Source organism: Phalacrocorax aristotelis, chromosome 4 (assembly GCF_949628215.1).
Source record: "Phalacrocorax aristotelis chromosome 4, bGulAri2.1, whole genome shotgun sequence".
Taxonomy (NCBI): domain Eukaryota; kingdom Metazoa; phylum Chordata; class Aves; order Suliformes; family Phalacrocoracidae; genus Phalacrocorax; species Phalacrocorax aristotelis.
This window is the reverse complement of record NC_134279.1, coordinates 77543390-77567106: the sequence shown is the minus strand read 5'-3', so window position 1 is coordinate 77567106 and position 23717 is coordinate 77543390. Positions and strand designations below refer to the sequence as shown.

General features: G+C 45.2%; 1 protein-coding gene and 1 long non-coding RNA gene across 9 annotated transcripts in view; both read left to right on the top strand.

The window, feature by feature from the left end:
• ST3GAL5 (ST3 beta-galactoside alpha-2,3-sialyltransferase 5) overlaps positions 1-7408 on the top strand; it is a 35611-nt gene extending 28203 nt beyond the window's left edge. For 6 of the 8 annotated variants that reach the window (XM_075092124.1, XM_075092121.1, XM_075092128.1 and 3 more), the window contains exons 5-7: positions 623-809; positions 3299-3457; positions 4710-7408. In XM_075092124.1, the coding sequence (XP_074948225.1) occupies positions 623-809; positions 3299-3457; positions 4710-4973 (610 nt within the window). In that variant the 3' untranslated portion in view covers positions 4974-7408. The remainder of the gene's footprint in view (positions 1-622; positions 810-3298; positions 3458-4709) is intronic. The other 2 variants (XM_075092125.1, XM_075092129.1) reach the window with 1 other exon arrangement.
• A 12207-nt stretch (positions 7409-19615) lies between these two features.
• LOC142056973 (uncharacterized) lies at positions 19616-21852 on the top strand. The gene is made up of 5 exons (XR_012660501.1): positions 19616-19692; positions 20068-20339; positions 20495-20603; positions 21394-21491; positions 21766-21852. It is a non-coding gene; the product is annotated as an uncharacterized LOC142056973 (long non-coding RNA).
• The last annotated feature ends 1865 nt before the right edge of the window (positions 21853-23717 follow it).

Sequence of the window (23717 nt, the reverse complement as noted above, 5' to 3'; positions counted from 1 at the left end):
GGCTGGCACTGTGAAGGTGACTTTTCTGTTAATATGGAAAAGTTTGCAGGACTTGTACTGTTCTGCAGAACTGATGGAGCCGGATGATGATGTTCGTGTCAGCAGTGTCCTAGCATCTGAAGTTTTTGGTGAGCTGGAATGATGTACACCCACAGGATGCATTACATTGCATTGAAGGGATAATTTGAATGCCTTTCTGTATGTAATACTCCTGTGTGTGTGTGTGTATGTAAGTGTATAGAAAAAAAGATAATGCAGGCAACTTGCTGTGTGTTTTCTTTCCCTTCCTCTTTTAAGCCTCTCTGAGCTGGCACAAGACAATGAACATGAAATTCTGCAGTGCTGTTTTAACTTACTTTTCTATTCAAGCTTTTCTTTTTGAAGTTTTGCGCTTGGGCCAGTAAATCTAGAAATAGAATTGGCTTTCTCTCAAAGATAACGGGTGGATGAGTGTGTGAGGCGAGGAACATGGAGATACTGGGAAAACGCTGTACTCTGCTCTGTTAAAAATCTGTGGGCCAAATGCAAGTTCTTTGCTTAGTGTCTGATGCTGTGATGAGATTGTAACTCATGATTATTAAATACAGCTGCTCTCTGTGGGTTGTTTTTTATTTTTTGTTAGGTTAAATGATGCACCCGTTCAAGGATACACAGATCACGTCGGTAACAAAACTACCATACGGATGACTTACCCGGAAGGAGCCCCCCTTTCTGAACACGAGTATCCTCCTGCTAGCTTGTTTGTGGCTGTTTTATTTAAAAGTGTTGATTTCAATTGGCTTCAAGCAATGGTAAAAAATGAAACCTTGGTATGTAATGCGGTAGTGTTATGTACCTGTGATTTGTGTTTGTTTTTTCTAATGCTTAAGAAGCTGCTGATCTGTTATTCCTGTTTTATTATACTAAGGATCTTTTATTTAACTTTGCAGGTTTTTTTAGCTATGTCTCCTGGTTACAGTTGGTACCAGCATTCAGCATTCATGCTGAAGCCCCGTGCTGGCAGGCAGTAACACTTTTTTTTTTCTGCAGATATTGGCGGTTTGCTACAAGTTACATGACATATTGAGTGTCTACTAAAGTGGAATTCATTTCCCATTAGGCTTAAGGGACTTGTTCAGGTCTGCAGAGCTTGAAACAGAAATGAGATTTCTGGATGCTAGTCCTTTTTTATTTTTTTTTTTTTTAACAGCCAAGCCTGTGCTGCTGAAATAGGCATACCTGCAGTTAATGTGTAACTGAAGCATTGCAGTTGTTACTTCACATTTGCCTCTGGTTCCAAAATTAAGAGGTTGTTTATTTCTCACTGAATATTTAAAGAAGTGTAGAGATTACTAAGGAACCGATAGTAGGGTTCTATGTTTCCAAATGCTCTTTAAATTGGTGGTTTTCACCTCTTTCAATTTGCGGGCAAATAAATTCTCCAAGTTGAAAACCAGAAGCTAGGTTTCTCTGACCACAGATTGAATACAAGTGGTCTAAATTATTGAGACGGATTCAGAAGAAAGCCTGACAAGTTTTTTTAACAATTTGATACATACTAGTTTAGGTACGCCACGTTCCCTTCTTAATTCTGTGATTTTTACGACATAAGAGCATATGGACAGTCTGTTTAATATTGACCATGACTATCCACTACTTGAGAGAGTGTGTGCAGGGTTATTGCCTTGTTTTGGATAATCTGAATATGCTTTGTAGAGGGGAGATTTTCCTGAATGCATAAATTTTTGCAAATGTAAGAACTATTTAATGTTTTAAGGTTTGGTTTTGAAGAATGACTAGTACAAGGATGGCTCTCTGTATTAAAATTTGTTTTGGGAGGATTGAAAGAGTGATTGGTTTTTGGCATCCGCAGCATCCTCTGTTAGTGAGTTACAAGGCTGAAGTATGTGCTTTATGAAAAGAGTACTTTTTCTTGCTTCGCATGGCTTAGGAGCAGATGTGCTCATTCTCACCTTCGTCCTTGCTCTGGTGTTTTTGCTGGTGCAGAGAGCCAGTTTTGGGAACTGATCTGGGAATGGACATACTGAAGAGAGTCCACCAAAGGCCCATGAAGATGCTTAAGGGACTGGAGGATCTCTCCTGTGAGGAAAGGCTGAGAGAGATGGGACTGTTTAACCTAGAGAAGGCTCAGGGAGAAATCCTATTCATGTCTATAAATGCCTGAGGGGAGGGTGCAAAGAGGATGGAGCCAGGCTCTTTTCAGTGGTGCCCAGTACAGCATCAGAGGCAATGGGCACAAACTGAAACACAGGAGGGGCCCTCTGAACATCAGGAAACATATTTTGACTGTGAGGGTGGCCGAGCACTGGCACAGGTTGCCCAGGGAGGTTGTGGAGTCTCCATCCTTGGAGATATTCAAAAGTCATCTGGACGTGGTCCTGGCCAGCTGGCTCTAGGTGTCCCTGCTTGACCACTCGACCTCCAGAGGTCCCTTCCAACCTCAATCACTCTGTGATTCTGTGAACTGAAAACATACTTCTTTCAAATACAGGGCTTTCAGTTGGGTCAGCTCTCTGTGAAGGCATTGCTGCTTTAGTAAACTTGCTCAAAGTATGGGTGGGAACACAGGACCATGGCAACCTAAACCGGGTCAGTTTAAGCTGCTGTAGAGTTGTATGTTAGGGCAGTAATAAGCATGTTTGAAAAATACAGGTCTATGTTGCAGCTATATTAGTTTTATCATTTGCTTAGTGTTATGCTTTATATGGAAAGATTTGTCAAATGAACCTGATTTAGTATTGTTATTTACTTTAGCATGCAGGTAATTGACTGTGAGTGGCGTGAGATCAGAATCTGGCTTGCTGAGTCTTGTGTAAATCCTCTTCTGAAGTGTTATATTTATCACTAGGTGGATGATATCAAACAACAGCTGTTCGCTTCAAAGCCTGGGCAAAACTGTTTTAAATCCAGGGCTTGTTTCAGAATGCCCAGTTAATGTTTGTGGAAAACTGCGATTCCCTTTCCCGTTTCTTTAAATACTGATGCCTGCTTGGTTGTGGTGAAACCATGTGGATTCTGGTGGATATGTTGACTGATTAAACACAAAGTGCAGTCAAATATTCAGGATAAACCACTTTTCCGCCTGCTAATCCTCTCTGCAATTCCAAATACTTTGAAACCTTTTCCTCTTTTGGGTCACTCACTTGAGCTGTACACTGGTATTCTTGAACCCACCTTAGCTACAGACTGTTTCCTGAATGTCTCAGCATTGCTGATGGATTCTAACTTGTGTACTGTCTGCCATACGCTTTGCAGTCTCAGAGTTTGCCTTTGCCAATCTACTTTCTCTTTCTCTTAGCCTCTGTGGATGCGACTTTTCTTTTGGAAAGAAGTTGCTGAGAAAATTCCTTTTACATCAAAGCAGTTTCGGATTCTGAATCCAGTCATCATCAAAGAGACAGCTTTGGACATTTTACAGTTCCCTGAACCTCGATCAAAATTCTGGGGTTGGGATAAGGTAAGAATTTTCATTTTAGGAGAAGGAGGCTAAAATACAAAGTCAAATAAGGAACTGGAAAAGGTTTTGGGCTCTTCCTTCAATATAGTTTCTCTGTACAGTTTCAGAGCTGGTCTCAAGTAATAGGGAAATTCATGTGCTTTCAAAAGACTCTTGTATTTTCTTGTGTAAAATCAAAATAGGATTTCAGCTCACCTTTTTAGATGAGGTATTATGCCTGGCATGCTGACGTGAACTGGCTTGTTTTATAAAGCATTCGGATGCAGTGAAACGTAAATTAATTCCAGTACAGTGTGTTCACTCACACATCGTTATGACTGGTGTTAAATATTCAAAACACGCATTTGATGTATGTTAAGAGCAGCCCTGTTAAGTCAAAGCAGCGATCAGTATAGACAGGTGTGTCTCTAGCTGCAGGGACGGCAGAGAGAGTGTGGACACCAGGCCCGTGTAAAGCAACCTTCCAGCTTTTGGAATTGCTACGTATGCCAACGTGTTTGATAGCAACTGATGGGTATATCCTCCCCCTACGTCCTTCCTCCTGCAACAGCATGGAGCGATGAATCGCCCAGTGTAATTATATACTGCATTTTTGTTATTTTAATTATTTGTTTGAGAAATTGGATGTCACTAGTTCTACGAAACTACGAAACTACGAAAAATACTGAATAACCATCATCTTGTTACCTTTCGTGTGAAAGCATTTAATGGTAGTGTTATTGCACAAATGTTTGAAGGATCTCCTCACGTTTATTTATAAAAATAATGTAACATACCAAGCTGCATATCTTTTACTTGTATCATAGTATAACCTACTTCTTCATGGGTGATTCAGTGAAAAGTCGTATCGTGAAGAATACCATTAGAGAGACTGTTGCTCAGGACTGAAGTTAAGTGTACATTAAGAAATGTCAAGTTTAACTGCCTCTCAGGAGTTGTTTGAGTGTTTGGAGCAAGGGTTCACTTGTAGTTTAACTACACAGTAATAGGGCGTCTTGTCTTTGCAGAAAAAAATTGAGAGTTGACAGGCAAATACTCAACTTGTGTTAGTATTTGGCTCTGAAGTTTTTAGTTTTACTTGATCATTTAATTTAGTTTTAGTTTCAGTTGTAAATGGTTGTAAATGTTTAATTGATTTCCGTTTAAGTGAGGAGAAGGAATAGACAAAGCCATTAAATTTTGTAAAGTGTTTATAAAACTGGCAAAGGAGAATATATTTGAATTCAGCAGGATTCTCTTTCCCCCTTTTCAGAACGTACCTACAATTGGGGTCACAGCAGTCGTTCTGGCCACCCATTTATGTGATGAAGTGAGCTTAGCAGGATTTGGATATGACCTCGATCAGCCCAGCACACCTTTGCACTATTACAACAACCTGTGCATGGCTGCCATGAACGGACAAACTATGCACAATGTGACAAGCGAGACTAAATTCCTGCAAAAACTGATCAAAGAAAAAGTTGTCAAAGACCTCACCGGTGGGATACATTGTGAGTTCTGCGGAGAAGACAGCTAGTGATTGAAGTGCGTCGTGGTTTGGATTTGTTAAATTTCCAGAGGTTCAGCTGGAACAACCTTCTCACTGTCTTAAGTAGTTCTTTACAGCGTGTGTAGAATGGACGTAGATTCTCTGCTGCCTTTTTTAACATCAGGTTCAATTTGTTGGACTTTTAATTTTATTTTTAAGTCAGATTTTACTTTGCACATTTTTTTGGATAACTATGTAAATACAATGTGGAGTTGAAAGAGATCCATTGAAAATATTTAATGTTTTAAGTTGTCTGAAGAAAAGCAGAGTTTTTGTTTTCAGATGTATATGGTATGCACAACACTAGCCTGAGTTGTCTAACTGCATACAAGAGTTGTTTTCCACTGAATTACTGTCCTTGTTGATCTAGTTCTTGGTGTATGACTCCTTTTCATGGATGCCATGGAAAGAAAGACGTATGCTTCTCAAGTCTTTCATTTCTTACAGCTTGAGCATTGTGTTTCCCCATGAAATACTTATATTCCTTTGGTTTTGTGCTAATATTTGTTGGGGGTGGAGGAGGAATGTGGGAGTGAACGTGAAGGAAAAGGAACTGTCGTGGCAACAACTGAGTAGTAAGTACTTTGGCGTTCATGGTTGATATTAAAATCATTGATGCATTAATGTATTGGGTTAGAATCCTGCTTTATCATGAGGCACGTTTGGGCTGAGTGCACGCTGTAAGATGATTTAGCCAGCAGGAGACTTGCACCTAAATCAGATCTTTTCTCATTTCCATTCCTCAATACCCAGAAGAATGTTTCTAACTAATTGATTTACAGCAGAGTTCAGCTACCCCAACTAAAGAAGTGGCATTAATACAAAATCTCCCCCCCACCTTTTTTTTTTTTTTGAGTGACTTGAGAATTGCCAGTTCTATAAAACACTGGTTTGTATAAACTTTCCATTTAGCAATAATAGAATCTATGACTAAGCTAAAATTTCCATTGGTTTACTTTATGTTCCTTTAGTAATTAAATACAGATATCGTAACCTTAATAGTTTACAATGATGATAACCCTAACGAGCTCTAGTGTTGACTGTTCAATTGAAGGGAGAGGTAGAGTTGGTGGTTTTCCCAGATCAGCTTTTAAGTCAGCAATTGGGTGAGTGTGCGTAAGTTAAGAAAATCACTTTGAGAAAGTAGTATGATCTAGTAGCAAGCTAGATAACTGCCGAAAGCAGCATAATTTTTTAAAAATAGCTATAAATATATGTTCTTGTGACTGGAAATCAGTGCGATGCAAAGAAACTGGACTGTACAGATCTGCGAGCAGGTTTTGGTGTTCATTTTCATTTTGTTACTAGTAGAGTAGTAGGTATGACTGTGTTTGCACTGAGTAGTGTTGTTACTCTGACTACAGTATGTGAAAAATGCTTTCTTTGGGAATGAAAGCTCGTTAGCAAGTTGATCAAAGGGTGGCCTAGAAACACTGTTCATGCTATGAACTCCCACATCGTGAACATTCCCACTTCTTTTTATGGGCTAAGATACTGAATGTAGTTGTAGTTTTGAATTTTCAAATTACTAAGGCGGGAAAGCAAGGTTAGGGTGGTTGGGGTCTTGTGGTGTTTCTTTCCTGGTTTTTTTTTTTTTTTTTTTTTTCCTTTCTCCCATGGAGAGAAGTTCTAATGAATGATAATGTTAGCACACAGGAGTAGCAGACTGCTTCTGGCCGTTATATTAAAAGGCAATAAAATGACATCAGATCTTACAGCAGAGCTCTAAAGAAACTTGTGGACCTCATCTTTCCTAAGTCCCATGTACCTACATGTCTTTCAAAGCCAGTTTCGGATAGCGAACACATTGAAATACAGATTCTTGTCTCTGGCACTGTTTGTGTTTATAGCAATAATGTTAATCTAACTTCTCCGTGAAACATGTTAATTTTGTACTAGCAATAAATTTCTAGTCTGTTTTTCTTAATTATATTGTTTAATTTAAAAATATTTCATGTGTGAAGAGTTTTATACAGATAGTCTTTTAGTTAATATATTTAAATGTGCTAATTATTTTTGCCTGGTATTTAAACTGGAAACAAAGAACCTTAATTTCATTTGGTATTAGTGAAACTTTGGAAGATCTCAGAATGCATGTGTTGGGAGGACATCCTGAATGCACCAAAAGTTCAGAGCACTTGGTCCCTCACCAGTTTGCTTTACTCAGTATCTTAAAAATAATCAGTTGATTAACGTAAATGCCAATAGCTTTTTGGAGATGCTGTATTTACTGTCAAATTCTCAAATTATGTTGATGTAGGATTAGATTGTTTTCTCACCAGTTTTGTGGCTTGTGATAAAGCGTTTTCTCGGTGGTAGTGTGTACTGCATTGAATACGCCTGCACAGACTCAGCCATCCGTGAAATGGCAGCAAAGTTCAGGTTGCAAAAAGCAATAAACTGATGAAACCACTTTCTACTTACGTGTCTGTCTCACAGTTTGCGATTTGTTCTGCCTCCTTTATTAAGGCTTTTACGTTTCATACTGGTCCAGTTGAAAGTCTTGATGCAATCCCAGGCACTCAAGCAGAGGGCAGTTAGTGGCTGATGATGACTCTTTCTCCTTTCATTTATGGCTTTTTTTTTTTTTTTGACCTGTCAGCAGAGTTATATCTCTCTGGGCATGGAAGAGAGAATCCATCTCAGCACTGACTAATGGGGATGAGAATATGCCTCCGTGCTGCTGTGTCCCACATTTTACGCTCTGCAAAGAATCTGCATCATCCCTTGTAGATACGCCTTCATGGTGTTTGTTTAAAAAGTCAACAAGGAATCTGGGAGCTGTGATAAAGCCCTTGTGTTCCACATCAGGATTTCTTTTTGGAACTGTCAGTGTAGGAGCTATCAGTTATGTATGTGCCTGACCGGTTCTGATGCTGGTTTTGGTTTTTCATGGTTCCTCTCAGGGAACATAACTTCAGCTTTGTCCTCCCTTGAATTCAGAGCGGTCATTACTTGCATTATCTGTTATGCTTTAGTCTTTCAGGTGACACAAGTAGAAGTTCTCTGTTAGGACTGAGCAATTCTGAAACTGTTCTGAAGATAATTTGTGAAGCTTTTTTTATTCTTTCAGTATGTTCCGATTTTTATGACCACTTAGGGGGTAGGGAAAGAGATGAACGACATACTTATTTTGGCTAGATCTGATTTATTCAAACAAATGGGAACTTTGAATTGCCAAGTGTGACTTTATGGTGCCAATTTTCAAGTGTTTTAGAAGTCTTGCACCCAGCTGGAGACAAACTGATGTCGCCTTGGAGATGTACCATGGGTAAGGTTCGGATTTGTTTCTTATGATGCCATGAACAGGTGCCAGAGTTGCAGGAGGAGGGAGTTGCTTGGGTGCAGAGTGGGAAAGTGCCACAACTGGTGCTTGCGGACCATGGTCAGTGACTGGTTGACGTTGGAACTGGATATTCAGCATGTAGGGTCGTTTGTTGGGATGCTGATAAGGAACCGAAGAGCAGTTCAGCCTCTTCAGCAGATGCACGGAAGTGTGCCGATAGCTTCAGCTCTCATGCTGCGGTTGGCACTCCTGCAGGAGATGGGAGGGGATCAGAGGATGCAGCTGCCGCAGTGTGGTGCTGATCTCTTTGCCTGTCGCCGAGGGCAGATGAAGGAAGAGCTCGTGCACCTCTGTTAAGACTAGCACAGATGCGATGCTGTGACTTTCGTCCTCCAGCCTGCCAGCAGCAAGGTTTTACAGAAATACTGATTTTTATGAGCACCTGCATCTTGCCCTCTGAAATTTCTGTTGCCTGGGAAGGCTCTTGCCTTTCCTTACTTCAAATGTACCTAAGGTGATGGTATTCTACAGAGCCCTTTCATTATTAAATAAATGCAGGATATACATGTTGACAAACTAACATTTGTTGTCGTCTTCTAAAATGAAGGCTGTTTCCCATGAAAGAACAACCTTGCCCTGTGTCATAAACAAAAAGCCCAGCAAAATCCTGCCTGTTGAGGTTGAGATGATGACCAACTCCGGCAAAACTGGAGAATATGATATTTTAAAATGCTACTGCTGAAAAGCTGGGTGCTGTTGAAGAAATCATTGCCTGAAGTGGCATACGACCAAATCCAAATATGAATTAAAGGATGAAGAGGTGTGAAGAGGGACAGCTGAGCCCCACTGTGAAATGCAACTCCTTTGTTCTGCAGTCACCTAACTCTGGAAATGTTTATCTTCTCGCAGCAGCCCAGGTCTTGACCTAGCAGTTCCCGAAGCCCTGGGAGTTATGTTTGTAGACAAATGTGGTGTGCTGGTTTTGGCTGGGGTAGAGTTAATTTTCTTCCCAGTGGCTGGTATGGGGCTCTGTTTTGGATTTCTGCTGAAAGCAGTGTTGGTAATTCAAGGATGTTTTGGTTCCTGCCGATCAGGGCTTGCACAGAGCCAAGGCCTTTTCTGCCCCTCACCCCACCCCACCAGCGAGGGGCTGGGTGGGCACAAGGAGCTGGCAGGGGACACGGCTGGGACAGCTGACCCCAACTGACCCCAGGGATGTCTCACACCATGTGACATCATGCTCAGCACATAGAGCTGGGGGAAGAAGAAGGAAGGGGGGGACATTCGGAGTGATGGCGTTTGTCTTCCCAAGTCACCGTTATGTGTGATGGAGCCCTGCTTTCCTGGAGATGGCTGAGCCCCTGCCTGCCCGTGGGAAGCAGTGAATGAATTCCTTGTTTCATTTTGCTCGCATGCACAGCTTTTGCTTTACCCATTAAACTGTCTTGATCTCAACCCAGGAGTTTTCTAACTTTTACTCTTCCAATACTCTCCCCCATCCCACTGGGGGGGAGCGAACAAGGAGTTGTGTGGTGCTTAGTTGCCAGCTGTGGTTAAACCATGACATGTAGGTACATCCTGGTCCCAACAGGCTTGAGCAGTTTGGTATCGGCCTTGCCACATGTCTCATAAGGTGCTGCAAAGTAGGCGACCCACCCCTCGAGTCCCTGAGGAGCTTGGTCACACCACACCTAAAACGCCCTGTATGTCTAATCACCTTTCAGAGGCACGCAAAAAGTGCTTTTCCTACAAGCAGTCTCATGTGTTCTCTGCCTCCGTGGCTATTTTCTTTATTTTCCCTAGAACAACCCTGTGAGCAGGGACTGAAGCGCCCACCCACGTGCCCACCGGTGGTGTGAATCACAAACCTGGGTAGCGAGCGTCTGCATTTCAGCATGTCCCCAGCCACCGGGGGTGTGTCATAAGGTGAATGCTCTTACTCTTTGACCAAAACTTGCTATATTTTATATGTATATAATCCTCCCCACCGTTCCTGGGAGGGAGCCGCAGTGGCTCATAGCTCTGTGCTGGTCTGTGTATGGCTGGTGACGGATTCATACGCTGCCCCGAGGGAATCCTGCTCAAGCTCTATCTTCATGCCTTGCTCCTCTCTGCGTAAAGCTTATTGCGCTTCTGTGCTAAAAGCAGCAAGACTTTTAATTAAAAATAATACACTAAGATGCCCTTCCTTGAAGCATGGCAAGGGCTCTTTTGGTGGGGACCTGGTATGTGTTGCTCACGAGCTGGAGTTCAAAATTTATCACATGTGACTGACTCTCGTAAGGTCATGACATCATTGGTGGCAGCTCTGATGGTCAAGGTAGGAGGCAGGCATTAAATCACCTGGGCTATGACAACTCCTGTGGCTTATATTGATACACATGGCTAGGAATTACCAGGACTGGGTTTTAAGGCGGGGGAGTGGAGAGGCAAGGCCCATAGATTTCATTAATCTCTTCAGCTACCTGCCTGTTTCAGCTGATTTACCTTTTTCTTCTTGCCCAAGCACTTGCGCATCACCTCTTTGTGCTTTGACAAATAAAACCTATCATTGAATCTTGATGGAAATTCTTGTTAACACTTGTATTTTCCAGCCTGTGAACTTTAATTTGAGCTGCTCATGCTTGTAGAGTTGAGCAGGGCTGAACGTTTTCACTCGTTTTCACAGCCTGCCTCTCTTGTGCCTGGGCCAAACCCAACTTGTTTCCAAGCTCCTACACATGCCTTTGAGGAGAACAAAGCTTTCCTGTTCAGTGCAGCCGCCCCAGCTCCCTCCGCATGGGAAGTGAGGAGCACTGGCCTTTGGTAGGAGGCACAGATGGCTTCAGCAGGGGTTGAGTGCTGGAGCTCCTTGTTGGAAGGGGCTGCCAAGGGTCAACAGGAACATGATGAGTGAGTTGCAGAAAAACAACCTTTTTTTTTCCCCATCTTTCTGACAAAAGAAAACCAGAAATACAAGCAGGTGCTGTAGTGCTAAGCATTTCATGCTTCCTTCTCAGCGGTCTTTGCTTTCCTGCTGTAGCTAACGAAATTATTCTCTAGCTCAAGGAAGACTTGATCCCCAGCTTGGGCCTTTGGTATATAAGCCAGTCCTGAGAGGGAAGCAGAAACAAGGTTCCTTGCAAATTTCTCCCTTTCTCCGGTCTGTTTTGACCTGATATCAGCTTAAAACCCCCACATCTTGCAGAAGCTCGAGTTATTCCCCCCACTACCACAGCTGTGAGATCTGATGGAGCTGATAGAGAAGCTGCGAAGGAGTTTTTCCTTTGCAAGAGCTGGATTGTTGCTCATAATTTCTTTCCCTTGCACCCCTTTTGGTTCTGCCTCCTTTATTTTGGGCCATCAATAGGTTTTGGGTTTTTTATGCTGTTTTACTCCTTTCTCCACCACCTTGCCTACTCCCATGTGCTGCACTGGGCTGTGGTGTCTCTCTGGCCTCTTCTTGAGGCTGACCAGCTGGAGAAGTTCAGGTGGGAATGGTCTGTGCCCAAGGGGTGCAAAGGCATTTGCTGTGGGGTTGAGACTGCAGCTGAGAAACCTGAGACAGGGTCTTGGGGAAACAAGGGATATGGTGCAGAGGAGGTGTGGGACAAGCAGGCCTGGAGGGGAATGAAACCAGCACTTTGGCAGTGGGCTGGAGAAGACAGGAATATACACGCATCTCATTTCATCATCTGAGTGCAGCTTTAGGAACACGTCTGGAGCAGGACAGCAGCTGTGAGGATTGACCCTCTAAAGCATTGTGTGCCTGGGCTTTTTGTGCTATTGTAACATAAAAGACCACAAAATATCTCAGTAAAAATTTTTGGCCAACTTCTTTTTGCTGAGGAGAGCAGATGCTCATGAGAAGCAGCTGGTGTGATTTTTCAGGGCTTGGCATTGCTGTACCTGCAGGAAAAGATGAGGATGTGGATCTGGGGAAGTTTTATGACCCCTCTGTGATGCTCTGTCAGGGAAAGAAGTTTGCAGGTTATTGTAGTTGGTTGTATCATGCCCTTTTTTATGCAAAATATTCAAAAAGCAGGAAGGGTTGGTTTGTTCTAGCAGTCAAGTATTGAGATTTCTGTGAGCATTTTCAGCTTTATGGCTGGGTGGAGAGGTCTGTGGTTATTTTTAAGGAAGTCCTTTCCTGTTTATAGAGGCAGTTAATTGGGACAGGTCATGGCTTAGCTCAAAACCCAAGGGGTTTTCCTCTGTGTGGTCACAAGGGTCTGAAGCCTGTGACCATTTCTGCTGTCTGGTTTTATCGGGCTTGATTTCTAAGCCTACTTTTCCTCACAAATGAGCTGTGCCTCATGTCACTGGCCAGTAATTCGTGCCAGCTTGTCCCTGGGTCTGGCTGCTGCTCAGAAGTGGGTGGATGAATGTTGGTTTGTAGCTCTGCAGCTCAGGGAAGCACTTGTGGGTATCCTGGGCTGGAACCTGCTGCTGCAAAGTGAGAGTCCCAGCCATTACCTATAACGGCTCACACTCAGGCTGCATTAGAAATGTCAATGATTTTTTGATATCTGGGTACCGAAAGAGAAGTCCCCATGCCTGACAGCAGGTCTGGAGGCTCACAGATGCTGAATTTTACACTGTGGTATAAAAGGAAATGTGGTGAAGTGGTCCATGAAAGCAGTGCCAAGGAGAGTTCCCTGTGGTCGGTAAATGCATCTTGGGCTTTTATTCCAGCTGGGCCTCAGGGAGGCATTTCACGTTTGCAGAAGGACTGGAAATGAGAAGCAGGTGCGTAGCCCCATCTAGTGCTTTGGCGTGAGTCATGCTGCTTAGCTGCAATGTGCACAGGCTGTGGCGAGGTTCTCCTCCAGCTGCAATGTGCCGTTCTGAAGGATCAAAATGGGAAAAATCCTTAACCACTAATGCAACACGTATGGGCTGGGTGCTGGAAGGTAAGCCTGAAGTGAAAGCCATGGGAATGAACTGTTTTTCTTGCTCAACACACAAGTGGAGCTCAAAATGAGGACTTTCATCCCACGGCTGAGTATTAAATACCATCAGCTGTTGGCCCAGCCAGAGTGCAGCAAAGGATGCAACCCAAGGTGACAAATATCAACCTACACACAGGCCTGACACTCTCCAAAAGGAGTCAAGTGTTTTTTTGACCAGATAATGTTTTCTTGGATTGTAAATTCAATTTCTTTCATCTGTGTAGGCATGAATATAACAAAACCGATATCTAATCATGTTTCTATATTCCCTTTCCTCAGAGTCAAAGTCTCCATTGGTCTGAGAGCTGGACCAAGGCAGCGGTATCTGAAAGCTGCTAAAGGACCTGGGTGTCCAACTCTGCACCTGTGTGTCCCTTGCCTGGGACAAATCAGGTATCCAAAGAGGAGCCAGGAGTGCAAGGTAGGTGTAAGATGGGTGTAGAGCTCTTAGACAGGACGGGTGTAAAGTGACAAGCAAAGGGTGATAACAGGGCTTTCTCCACATGGGCTGGAGGGAGGAGAGCTGATGTCCCCATTCCTACTCACTCTGTCCCCCACGGATACAAGTGTGTGTCCTCTGAGCAGAGCATCACCCTCGACTTCAGTGCTCAGGTGGCCAGCATACAGCACCAGTCCTGGATTTACTACCCGCACCAGGAATAAAATAATCATGGGTCTTCACACTCTGCATAAAGGTATTTAGGTTTATCCCTCCTTTATTTATTTTAGTTCCTCTGGTGGGGGAGGCCACTTAGTGATTTGAGGTGTTCGTATTTTGTTCCCCACCCCACCAATGTTTAAAAGCATTTGGGAAAAGGGATTTTTTCCAATTCCCTCAGATCAGGGGCAGGTTGGGGAGTGTTTGCACGTTGCATGGACAGGGAAAGTCACTGCTCAGCTGTGACACTGCTGCTCTGCGCACCAGCAGTGTGGAAGGAAAAGCTCACTTTGTATTTGAGGTTGGTGAAGACAGAAGTGTGGAGCTTGCCTGCCAAGGCAGAAACTCATCAGACCTCTTCAGAACAGTCCAAAAAATACTACCTCCTTTACCAGAAACCCTGAATCTCTGATTCCAACACAGTATTTTGAAGGTAAGTCAAGGTCTCTACCACCTCCTGCCGTGATCCTGCTTTGTGCTGCTTCTGAAGGACCACCTCATGGTCTTGATCAGCCAGAACCAGTGGTCCTTCTCCACATTTGGAGGAGTCACCTTGCTTCCCTCCATAAGCTCAAGCCTCTCCCCTGCTCTGGGAACTGTGGCAGTAGGCACCAAGTCATAGACCAGCAGAGATGCCGTGGTGCTGAGCTGCCTCCGTAACACCTTGCAGGGCCTTTTGGAAGGCAGATGACCCAGGTGCAGCCCAGCACGGGGCCTTTCCCCAAGCTCAGGAATGAGCTTTCCTTTGTATGCAGCATAATTGACTCTTGGTTCAGTGGTTGCACCCATGAGCCCTGCAGAAATGACCTCAAAAGGGGTCTCAGCCGTTTGGCTGCCAACCTGAAGCCCTGGCTATGGCTGGGGGTAGAACCATGGGCCATCCAGACAATCTCTTCTCCGAGGATTCACAAAGCACTGGGATTTGGTATCATTTGAAGGAATCTGCCCTGTATTTTATTCCCTTCCAGCACGAGAAAGTGGAAGAAGGCACTTGAGACAGATGTTTTATGATGCATCTTCACTTCTCTGGATGTGGGAGTGCATCAGCAGGCTTACTGATGCCTCTGGCTCCAGCCTTCATGGACATACAGGCTGTTGCTCACAATTCCCAGAGGTTTGTAGACAGCAGGAATATTCTGTATCTGAGGAAAGCTAAGATCTATCTGCGTGGGAAAGTCTGGGCAGCCATAATGGACAGGACAACAGTGATGCATGTAAAATCCTCAGCAGCCCTGGCTTTAACCCAGTACATCGGGAATTGTGCTAAAGTTTGTTCCTCGCTTCAAAGCATGTAACTGATGAGCCAGAGCTTGTTTGATGGTGGCTAATATTGCAGCCCATCTCAGTGCTGATGCCTCTTCTGTGTGAGATGGTTTCAGCAGATTGCTTATGCTATAGGCAAATGGGGAGGAGATCAGGACTGAGCCTGGGAACGGCCTGAGCCCGTGAGTTCATAGTGATGAGTCAGTCTTGATCTGTCACGGTTGAGTCACCTGTGTTGGACACTCACTGTGAGTGCTGTTCAAGAGAAGACTAAAAATCAATAGTGTTTCCTAGTTCTCTGCTGTGAAGTTGCCACAGAGGCCATTTAGGACCTCATCCAAAGCCCACTAAAACAGAGAGGCTCATTGACTTCAAAAGGCTTTTGACCAAGTCTGGGAGCAGCTTACTTTACAGAGCAGTAAAATACCCCTGCTCATGGTGGCTCCACACAGGTGTAGCGCCACAGGAGGGAAGGTATAAAGCAAAAACAAGTGGTTATGTGACTTTTTGAGGGTGTTCCTTCTCACTTGTTCGGGATTCATTAGCACCAAGGTGAAGGTACTGGGTGTTTGCCTGCTAAATTCACCCAAACCCTTCCATATTTGGTAGTACAGGGAGGCTCAATGATGGTCTTTTCAGGCATGTGAAGGTACAGGCAGTAGCTGCCTGTTCTCTGGTTCAGAAAACCTTCCCATTTTCCCCTCCTATTTTCAGTCCTAGTGCTTTGCCTTCAGAAATGTGGGGCACAAATTTAAGGAAACCAGTGTGTTGGAGGAAAACTATTCTGTGATTCTATGAAAAGCAGGACTTCTGCCAGCCTGAACAATATATGCATGTAGCCTAGAAATCTTGTGTAGAGATTTGTGGAAGGGAACAGTCTTCAGCTCTAGAGGGATCATTGCTACATATATTGTGGGTTACTTTGTTTCCCAGGGAGTTGGACCAATCCACGGAGGTCTGCCCAGCCTGGCTCAGTCCTTTTTGCCACCAGAGAGATTTGGAGGGCAACAAAAATCCTGAGACCTCCAAAAACATGGCTGGCCAGGATACATGAGCAAACAGAGACCAGCCAGTCCAGAGAAGATGATGCAAAGGGTCACTGACAGATTCCCTCCTTCCTTCTGCATCATCCCAGGGAAAGGCCAAGCAGTAACAGACACAAATAGCATCCTGGGAGGTTTAGGTTCAGCAAGAAGATTTTTCTAACATGAGATTAGAGAAGCATTGGCATGGATTGTGCCGGGAGGTCTTCCAGCACTGGAAAGTTTGAAGACTGCATTGGATGAACTCCAGACAGGGCTGTTTCAGCTGTAGCTGATCCCACCGTGGGCCGGGGATAGATTTAGCTGCCCCAGAGGGAGGAAGGGAGTGTTCTTTCCAGCCTCTCTCTTTCTGCCCTTTCGGCTCGATGCATGATATTAGACACTGATGCTGGGGTTGCAGTTACTCACCCTTCCTCCTGAAGCATTTTTAGCTCTACTTACAGGGCATGTTGTGAAAAAGTAAAGCCCAGTGATAAAACTGGGGACAGACTCTCCCCTGTAGCTAAAGTTGATGCTGGAGGCAGAGGGGAGGGAAATGCAAGCCTTTGTTTCAGAAGGAGCTGCATGTTGAACTCAGCCGTGACCAAAATTAGAGCATCTCTTGGACTGATTTAAAATTTACAATCCTGGAAAGAGCACCTTAGCTTGCAGAACCTGTTATTTAGTTGCAGATGCATCTTCAGGTATGTTTGAGCACTGGGGCTTGGACTTACCTCTCTTCTTGAGTGGTGGTTGGGAATGCCAGCTTAGGAGAGGATACAAAGCTACTAGAGCGTGTCCAGAGGGGGGCCATGAAGTTGGTGAAGGGTTTAGAGGAGAAACTGTTTGAGGAGCAGCTAAAGTCACTTGGTTTGTTCAGCCTGGAGAAGAGGAGGCCGAGGGCAGCCCTCATCATGGCCTGCAGCTTCCTCACAAGGGGAGGAGGAGGGGCAGGCGCTGATCTCTTCTCTCTGGTGACCAACGCCAGGACCCGAGGGAATGGCGGGGACATGTGCCAGGGGAGGGTTAGGCTGGGTATTAGGAAAAGGTTCTTCCCCCAGAGGGTGGTGGAGCCCTGGAACAGGCTCCCCAGGGAGGCATCACGGCACCAGCCTGGTGATATTCAAGAAGCACTTGGACAATGCCTCAGAGACCTGGTGTGAATTTGGGGTGTCCTGTGAAGGGACAGGAGTTGGACTTGATGATCCTTGTGGATCCTTTCCAGCTCAGGACATTCTATGATTCTGTGATCTAGGGACAAAAGAGGTTCTACATTGTGCAGAAATAAAGGGGAGGCTCAAAAACTGCAGGAAACCTGCTCTCTGCACTTCCCTTTAGTTTCTCTCTCCTCCTGTGAAAATAATGTGTGAAAACTGGAGAAGCCAGCTGGAGCAGAGGGATGCAATGGACCTTGACACTGTAAAACACTTCCCTGCTAAATCCTGCCTGCAGCCTGTCCAGGGAGGATTTGCTCCGTGGCTCATTGCACTCTCAACTGGCCTTTTGCTTCAGCTGCTTCTCGCACCTGCTGTGGTGGTGGCAACAGGAGGAGCTACCATGTGAAACGTGCGGCACAGATGAGGTGGGGTGACACGGGGCAGATATGGTTTGGTCTGTATACAACATATACATCATTGCGCATGAAGCCACTGAAGCGAGATGGGGGTGGGTTTTTTGCAGGTGCAGATCTGCGTAGAGCTGGGAACTGCATTGATTGATGCCACAGCAGGGTGTGAGCCCACCCATCGATATCAACTGCTGCCGCTTCTGCTACGTCTGATGTCCCCGGACAATATTTTCCTTGTGATTGAAGGACCTCAGCTTTTCCTCTACTCCAAGTTTCTGATCACTGTGTTATTTTCACATTTATTATGGGAGAGGAGAAGAGAGGGAAAACTTAATTGGGTAAGACAACTGGCCTGGAAAACTTGAGCGTTTTTCCCAGGCTCTGCTTATCTCTGACCCTCAGCCCAATCCTTGACTATAAAGGGATTGTATGCATACCACTCCTGTTCTTATTTTGGAATACACTTGTAAGCGTGACCCCATATTATTTGTTCTTGGCGTACGCGCTTGCCCTTTGCTGGTCTCACAAGCTTGTTGTGACTGTTATTAGGCGATGTAGCCTGTCCCTGATCTAGCATGTGTGACAGTCAAGTCTCCTCTCCTGTTCTGGACTGGTTTGCTTGCTGCTGGTGATGGCTGCGGTGAGTTATGGTAATACAATGGCATCTTTTGGGCCCTTGCTCCAGGTGACAATGCTTGGAGGTCTCATCCTTTTTAACCCTAAGCTGATTCCTGAGCATGTGTGGGCCAGCGAGGGAGAACCCCACCACGCTGCTTCCAAACAGTGCTTCCCAGATCACAGCTTTGCTGCTATTTCTCTCTGCAGTCCACGAAGGACAGACTTGCCTTAAAATGATCACACCTGGTAGTACAACAACGTCTTGATGTACCCGTGAAGAGATCCTGATGTTCGACCCAGCAGCTGGCAATCATCAACATGCAGAGCTCCAAATAAAATGCATTCCCGTGCGGCTTTCGATCATTTGACAGAGATGTTTCCCAGTGTAAAGCTGCCATGAAAAGTGTAAGCCAAGAACATATCATTTCTTAACCAGCCGTGCTAGGAATACTCCTGCAAAATGCAGGAATGAAGCAAATACACCTGGAGCGGTTTTATTCTGGCTCTGACTTTTGTTCCCATCTGCACGAGCTGTTAGATGAGAACTAAATGATGCTCAATTCATCATCTCATCAAAGGGCTGCAGGAAAGAAAGGAGTAGGAATGTCACAGGAGGTGTAACGAGCTGTCCCTGGCACATGGTTGCCCCTGCTAACAGCAGCTGATACCCAAAGCCTGTGGTGTCACCCCAAATCTGCAATTATCCTTTGTGTTATCAGCTCTCTGGGAAGTCAGAGGACATGCAGGTGTTTTCTTATATAAAAACAAGGAGGCAACTGGGTGTTGAGGCCCCTCATCCAGCAGACACGTACAGATGTCGCTCTGGGAGGATCTGCAAGTCTGGCAGTTGGTTCCTGCAGGAGAACCATGGAATACCTCCAACTGCCTATGGAGAGCACTAGGGGAAGTTTTAAACTGACGGATCTTTTAGCAGGTCAAATTTTGGTTTTGCATGATCTCTGTGAGCCCTTTAGGTTGGGTTCCAGTGTCAATATGAGAGCAGTTTGCCTTTTGCTGATGTGTGTTTGGGTAGGCATGCCCGCAGCAGGCAGGCAGGGCAGATAAGAGGGGACGTGGCTGCCATTCAGTGTTTTGCTTCCACTGTAGCCTGCAACTAGCTTTCACTTTGTTCTTGAACGAGTTGTTGGTACGTTGAATGATAAGTATTTTTCCTCTTTTTCTTTATTTTTTTCAGTAGGTTTACTGAAGGACTAAAGATTACGCAGTGTGACCTTTGCCCCTTCGTCCCCAAGGTAGCTCATGGCCAAGTTTATGTAAACGTTGCATATGGGGAGGGTTGTAAAAGGTATTACGAGTTTGTAAACAATGTAAAAATCTGTGCCTGGGTAGCGGAGGAAAAAGGTAGGTAATTTCCCACCCTGTTTTGGCCAGCCAACTCTGGCTGTGATACTTGGTGGGAATCCAAGCTTGCTTAATCCTGCTGTTCACAGACCTTCTAACTTTGGCTTTTGCAGGTACAATTTTTGGGGTGACTTTAGGGATGCAGAAACACAATCACGGTGTTTTTCATTTTGCTTGAAAAGATGATGATATTACAATGGGGAGTTCTTGCAGGCAGGAGTTTCATCTTCATCAGAGGGAACCGGTGGATTTGATGGGTTCCTTGCTAGCAATCAGCGGGAAATCATGTTAGGGTCAGCCTCATCGCCAGGTTGGGCTGGAAGGGAATGGAAGGACCATGCTCACCTTCTGTTGTCTGTTGTGTTTGCTCCGCAGGAGAAGTGATCGGATGCCCTCCCGTGTTCTCACTGCTGCCATTATACAACTTGTGCTGCTCCTCTTCCAAAGCCCTTTCAAAAAGGCAGTCCTGCTGACAATCACGCTCTCCTTGAAGTGCCTCACTTGCCGTTGGCTCTCTTTTCCTTCCAGCAGACAAAGCTTGAGGGATATAAATCGAAAGGGACATGTGGAGTGTATGAAACAGGCTACTTCAGTGTGCACATTGGGGGAACCTCATAAAGTCCTTCAGAGCAGCCAGGAGATTCCAGGTTTGGCTGCAAGACTGTGGTCCATAAAAGTTGCTGGGATAGCTCTTGTGCTTTCCTCCTGAGAGAGAGGAAACCTTTTTCTTTGTCTCATTTGCTGCTTCTGCTGATGCCAGATTTCCCTGTGCAAATGTGTTTCTTTTCCTTCACACCCACAGACAGAATTTCCACTGATCACTGCTCAACTCGGTGGCCTTTAGATCCTGGACCTCAGCACTGAAATAGCCTCCTTCAAGATGAAAAGGAGGGATGAGGAGCTAAAAAGCAGTGGGTTTCACTTCTTTATCATTTACAGTGCTTCCTAGTCTATGAGGTTAGAGAAGTGCAGAGCTCAGGAAAAATCCAGGCTGAGGACCTGGCCTCAGCATCAAGGATTTCCTTTCTGAGATGAGCTAACTATTGCTACGCTCTCCAAAGTAAGGATCTCCCACTGTTTTATGTGATTGTATTGTATTTTTTATATCACACACCTCATTCAAGGGGCATATGAACATGGTTTTCTCATGGAAAGTGCAATCTGGAATGTGTTGCTGCGGAGTATTGCTGAATCCAGGCACTTAGCAAAATTGAAAAGGAGGTCAGATATTTGTATGGATCACACCACTAGTTCAGACCCATAAGAGATTATGCTAACAAGTTTTGGACCAGATCTGAATAGTGCTTTCAGGCCTTAGCTGTTCTCCAGTGCTCAGAGCTTAAGAGGAGACCCTCACGGTCTAGAGTTTCTCAAATATCTGCCTCCTTGATATCTTCTTATACCTTCTCATTGCTGTGTGCTGGAGGAAGCATGGCTCTGATCCATATTTCCTCACTGTGGTTGTCCATTTGCAGTGTGTATAGACTAGCTGAAGGAGCGTAAGCAAGATGCTCCCAACAAATGTTGTCTTGTCCCAACTATAGAGCAAAGAAGAAGCCAGCACAGGCAGGTCTCTGCCAGGGAGAGCTGGGGTGGCAAACCTGCCTCCAGTCCCATGCTGGATGCTGGGGTTTTGTGGGGTATCTTCTTGTGTCATTTGGGAAGCAATTCGTGTTCTCTTCTCCTTTTCCTGTATTACAGGACTAAGAAAGAGGTGTGTGAGGGCCCAAAACCCTCATGAACAAGGGGCAGAATAAGGCACCTGTGCAGGGATTGGGGTTCTCCACCCCTCAAGGCAGGTAAGTGACAACTACCTCTGATGGCCACCATGTTATTTTGGCCCCTTGTCACCAGATGTGCTCCTCACAGCATCTGGTACAAATGAAGCTACCAAAGGGGACAGGATGAGTCTGCAGACAACACAGGCAATGGATGAAATTACACCCTCCAGTTGCCATCTTTTGCCTGTGTGCTGGAGCGGTCGCTTTGCCCTGGGAAGAGGGGAGGCATTGTCTGGTACCTAAACATGCAGGCGTGGAGTGAAACACTGCTGAGCCTGTCGTCCTTCTCCAGCAGAGCTCTGTGTTGCATATGAATCCATCCATCCGTCCATCCATCTGTCCATCCATCCATCTGTGGCAGAATTAGAGATAGCTGTGATGGGAGTATTTAGAAGACTGGCACATCAGTCCAGTTTTGAACTGTAGAATTAAACTTTGCTAAAATCTGAACAGGCTTCTTGCTGATGGTCAGTTCTTCCACTGTGTTAATCACCATCACTGCATATACAAGACTCAGCCTCCAGCAATCCTATATACACTAGCTGTAAAAACACATTACTGACGGATGCTGTGCAGTGAGCGCCGGTCCCTGCAGTCTCGGTGGCTCCTGATCACCCAGGTCAAGGTAACCAGGCTTGAGAGAGCAACTCAGAACCAAACTGCTTCTTTTCTTGTTTCTCCAGTTTTTCCTCATTTAGACCTGATGTTTTTATGCTACTGCCCAATTCCAAAAAGGGGAAGGGAGGTGGTGGTTGTGTGTTCCTCCCCTCCTGATACTGCTTACCTTGTTTCCTTTGTCTTGCCAGCCATCCTCCTCGTGTATTGGGGGGATGCTCTGCCTTTTTGCAGCCCCTTGTATTTATCTTGGCCTCCCTCTGGCAACATTTGTCACCCGGATGCCTCCTAAGTGTGCCTACACCATCTCTGTCTGCCTTTTTTGTGATCACGGCACTGACTTACAAATGCAAAGTTGCGTCTGGCTATGCCATCAGTGTTACAAAGCACTTGCATGCTCTTGCTAGCTATGCTACTTTAGTAAGGTTATACTGGGCTTCAAAGCAAGTTTTAATTTTATGTTGGTCAGTGTGTTTAAAATTTATGGGTGTCATAGGTGTCTGCATCGGCCAGGCAGGCTCTCATGTGTGGGTGCATGGGCTCCGTGGCATCGCTCACTGCTCCGGTTTGGGTTTCATCTTCTCTGCACGGTGCAGAAGGGAGCTAAAGTTTCCCTGAAAGTGGGTGCAGGTTTGCATCCTCCCCTCTCCATCCTCATCATCGTTGCCTGACACTATGCCACTCGTGTCCCAGGCCTGTGAGACCATGCCAGACACACGGGGTCCTGAAGCTGCCACGCTCCCCGGCAGAGGGCAGTGACAGACAGACAGACGGATGCACAACGTAGGCCAAGTGCTATTTTGCTCTTCTCCGAGGCCCTTTAGCCAGGGATCTTGAGCCAGTTAAGCTGTAGCATAAGCCTCATACTTAACTGCTTTGCTGGATGAGGCCAGGCTGCTCAGAAGCTGGCAGGATCAAGGCTCGGTCTCTCGTTTCTCCAGCTGATGAGGATAGTGCCTGTGGCTCTGTCCCAGAAAACCTGAGCTCAGTGTGGGTCTTTGGTAGGACAAGGGTGGGTTAAAGGGGTCCCTGCAGGATGCTAATTCTTGCACAATTCTTAGAGAGGATTTCTCTTTGGCATAATTTATTTTGTGTGAGGGTTTCAGGGTGGGCTAGGGGGTGGTGGTGGGGTGGAACACAGATGAAATCCCATACTCTGACCATAGATTTTAGCCTGAACAAGTACACTGAGAGCAGACTGAAGACTGAGCCCTTGGGAGGTGATGCCAGGAGAAAATTACCACCCTAAAATGTGCATGAAGGTAATAATATCTTTTTCCTTTGACTAGCCGTTTTTTCCTCCTCCCTTTTGTTTCCCTGCTGGTCGCTGAGCCCCTGGCTCAAAGCACCACATGCAGACATGAATGCACACAAATAAAACCTGTGTATTTTATGCACTGACCCACCGATAGCTGAAATTTGAAGCAGGCGAGTTCAAATAAAACATTCGGTATTAACCTGTTAAAAATCCAGGAGGGTCTTTCTATAAACTGACTGTCTCCCGGTTTGCTCCAAATAGTGCAGCGTCCTCCTTACACTGCGCCTGTTCTTGTGAGGTTTCAAAAGCCGTGCAGCAACGGACCTGGTTAGCATTGAGATGGGAGACCTCCAAAAGCTCTGAGTTGTTGA